Raw genomic sequence first — 3,674 nt, forward strand, 5'->3', positions numbered from 1 at the left:
CCTCACCCCTTCCTGTGTGATACGTCGACAGTAGCAGTTATTTCGTTGTTGTGGTTGTGTGATTGTGCTGTCAGATTCTTCTTGGTAGGCCCTCTCATTGTTGAAAAGGTTGTGGAAATAAGTTTGCCATCTTAGCTTGATGTCTTGCTCCTTAACAAGTACCCGCCCATCCTCGCCCTTTATAAACCTCACAGCCCTTAGATCTTACCTTCTATGCTTCCTGGCTTTGGCAATCTTAAACATATCGTGTTCCCCCTCTTTTGTTTGTAATCGTTCATACATTCGTTTACAGGCTTGTGGTCTTTGCTTCCGCCACCGCTTTCTTCACCTCTCTTTTGGCTCTGTTGTATTTCTCCCTCAAACCCTTGCGCTCCTCAGCATTTGTGCAACTCATAAATACCCTAAAACTTTCTTGTTTGTCCTTTATCTTGTCTTGTACAACCTCATTCCACCACCAAGACTCTTTATGCCCACCTTTCTTTCTTGTTGTGACCCCGAGAGTCTCTTTCGCCACATGAGTAATCTTCGTCTCCATAGCCTCCCACATCTGATTCGAGTCCCCATCTAGTCTAAACAAGTTCGACGAGATAAGCCTATCCTTAAACAACGGAATCATGCCATCCTTCAAGTTTCCCCATTTAATCCTAGGAGCGCATTTCCTCTCCCGCTTTGTCAGCTTATTTCTGAAGCCTATATCTGCCACCAACAATCGATGCTGGGTCACGACTGTCTCCCCCGGTATCACCTTACAATCCTTCCACCAACGCCGGTCTCCTTGCCTCAACAATAGATAATCTATTTGCGTGTTGCGTCCCCCACTACTAAAGGTTATCAAATGAGGTTCTCTTTTCTTAAAGTACGAGTTTACAATACCTAGATTATTGGCCATCGCAAAGTTTAGAAGATCAAGCCCAGTCTCATTCCTATCACCAAAACCGAAACCCCCATGTATAGCTTGAAAATCATTTCTATCCTTGCCAATGTGTCCATTGAAATCACCTCCTATACAAATCTTCTCTTCCCTAGGTATGCCCCTCACAACTACCTCTAAGCAATCCCAAAATTCTCTCTTTTCCTGATCCCCTAGTCCGACATGAGGTGCATAAGCGCAAACTACCCACTACTTCCTCCCCTAGTACTAATCTTAGCACCATAATCCTATCATTATGCCTTATCACCTCTACCACACTAGTGTGAAGTTCCTTAGCCACTAGAAAACCCACCCCATTCTTAGCCCCGTCAGAACCCGAGTACCACAACTTATACCCATTACACTCGGTTCCTCTATTACCTTTCCATCTAGTCTCTTGAAGGCTTGCTATATGGACCCTACGCCTTTTAAGCACATCTACCAACTCTAGCAACTTACCAGTTAGGGATCCTACATTCCAAGAAGCCAAATGTAATGTATGCCCGTTTTCTTTTCCTTTACCTACACCCCTCGTTTCCGGACATGGTCTCAGATGATCATCATGGCTACTACGGTCTATGATTGCAGCTAATCACACAAGTACAAGTGATAAAGCACAATAAATCGCCAAAGCAATACGAGCACAAGTGCTCACAAGTCACAACACACAAATATGTTTTAATAATGTTGTATTTATAATTTGTATTATTTGAGTATTAAATTTATATTTTTTTTAGTGAAATAATATTTCAAGACAAAAATGTTTAGCCAATTAACTGGTCGTATTGTGTTAAAGAATTGTTTTGTTTATATGTTATGAGTCTATTGTTCAAAGTATAATAATAGAATATTTTTTAATTTGGGACCAAGTTTTAGGATGTGGGTAACGAGTAATTTTTTTTTGTCACAAAACTAAAAATAAAACCCGGGTAATCGGAACACCAATTCAACCCAAACTTAACCACTGCTCCCTCTGTAGGTGAAAGATTGTACCGGTCGTCGGAGATGGTGTTCCCTCTGTAAGTGAAAGATCGGCCCGACCGTTGGAGATGTGTGCGCGTTGACCAAAAAACGAACTCCCTAGTAGCTTGAAAGCCGCTTGACGTAACAAGTCGACGGCCGTCTTACAATCCCGTTTGCTCGCTCCTTCGGTTTTTCAAGCGGTGGCGTGTTGGTGGTTTGTTGGGAACCTGTGGTGGAGAATACGAGAGGAGTGGAGAAGAGATACTTACCTGGTGCCGGAAGCTCTGCCGGTGGTATTGCCGGAGAACCTTGTAGATGTGAACGTTGGGTCCGGCTGGGAATTTGTACGGAGATAAAAGGTGGGTTGGTTGTACGGAGAGAAAAAGTTACATACATTAAACTAGCTAAATTAGACTCAACTACAGACACAACTATTTATTTATTATTTGTTTAAGGGGGGTTTTACTAATAAACTAATTTTAAACTAATTTAAACTAATTAAGGAAACTAAAGACGACTAAACTTAAAACTTGGACTTAATTCTGATGATGACAAACAACCACCTAGGTTAGAATCCCCTAAGTTTCAGTTATCAATTAATCGGGAAAATATTAGTTATGGAACTGGGATCGTAAAATAGACGCTTAAAAGAAAACCCGAACAGGACCGCTGACACTTCTCAAGAGACACCTATAGGTTTGTAATAAGTTTTAACGCACACCAGTATTAAAAATCAAGTTTCCTTACGGTCACCTAATTAATTACAAACTAGTTCCTCTATACGAAATCCTACCTTACAGCACGGAAATCAAAGGCAGTCTAATATATTCAATTGACTCGACAGACAAAGTTAGTCAATCAAACCTAGACGAACTCCTTACGAAGAACTAAATCTAGCAATCCTAATCAACAAATACCTATCAATAACCTAGCACCTTACAGCTATTTAGGTTAGCAGCACACTTAGGTTTATTTAATTAAATAATATTATTCCTATGATCTTATTCGAAATCAATCATAAAATAGTCAAAGACACAAAGTAGATGACCTAATAGCGACCTATCTTAATGACAAACAATATTCAAGGCAACTATGGAATAATAAAACTCAATAAACAACCCTAAGCACACATATGCATCAATTTAATATAATTAAACGTTTTACTAGTTCATAAAACCATAACGATAAATAAATCCCAAGTCAAATCAAACATCAACAAAGGTTCATCATAAGCCTAGGCAGTCTATAAAGTTTAGCCTAGCATAATAAATCAAACATAACAATATTAAAGGAATTCATGGCGAAAATAAATAAGAACGGAAGATTAAAGGTGATAAAACCCGTGGTCTTCGTCCTTGAATAATAAGCACGTCACTGGCTGATTCCTTGCTTTCAAACCCTCCAAAAGATCACCTCTTGAGCTCCCAAATTCTTCCAAGCCGTCTAGGGTATTCAGGTTATGATTAGGGTTAAGTTTATGGGTGTTTATATAGAATTTCAAGGCCCATAAACTTAAAATTAGTAGAAGATTCTGGAAATCTGAGCCCATAAATTTAATAATTGTAGAAGATTCTAGAAATCGTAGCCTATAGACTTAATATTTATAGAAGATTCTAGAAAACTGAGCCCAAAGTGCCGCGCGACGAGCCTTCTCCCATTTTGCTTGTTTTCGTTTTTTTTCGCCCTCTTTTCGATATGATTGAAACCCGGAACCTAAAATATTCAAATAAATTAGTAATATACAAATTCTAATTAAAACCAAACGAAATCTAATAAAATATTATATTAAATATACAATGTA

General features: G+C 38.9%; 1 protein-coding gene across 1 annotated transcript; it reads right to left on the reverse strand.

Moving 5' to 3' along the window:
- Positions 1–286: 286 nt before the first annotated feature.
- Positions 287–889, reverse strand: LOC143632874 (uncharacterized). The gene has a single exon (XM_077101291.1). It carries the CDS (start codon positions 887–889, stop codon positions 287–289), a length of 603 nt encoding a protein of 200 aa, XP_076957406.1.
- Positions 890–3,674: the final 2,785 nt, after the last annotated feature.

This window comes from Bidens hawaiensis, unplaced genomic scaffold, assembly GCF_021521415.1.
Source record: "Bidens hawaiensis isolate Kalapana, Puna unplaced genomic scaffold, B.hawaiensis_p1.1 tig00006538_1, whole genome shotgun sequence".
NCBI classification, from domain to species: Eukaryota; Viridiplantae; Streptophyta; class Magnoliopsida; order Asterales; family Asteraceae; genus Bidens; species Bidens hawaiensis.

Bases quoted from the DNA above. Each gene is read 5' to 3' on its own strand.
- LOC143632874 (XM_077101291.1), bottom strand. From the start codon at position 889: ATGGCCAATAATCTAGGTATTGTAAACTCGTACTTTAAGAAAAGAGAA.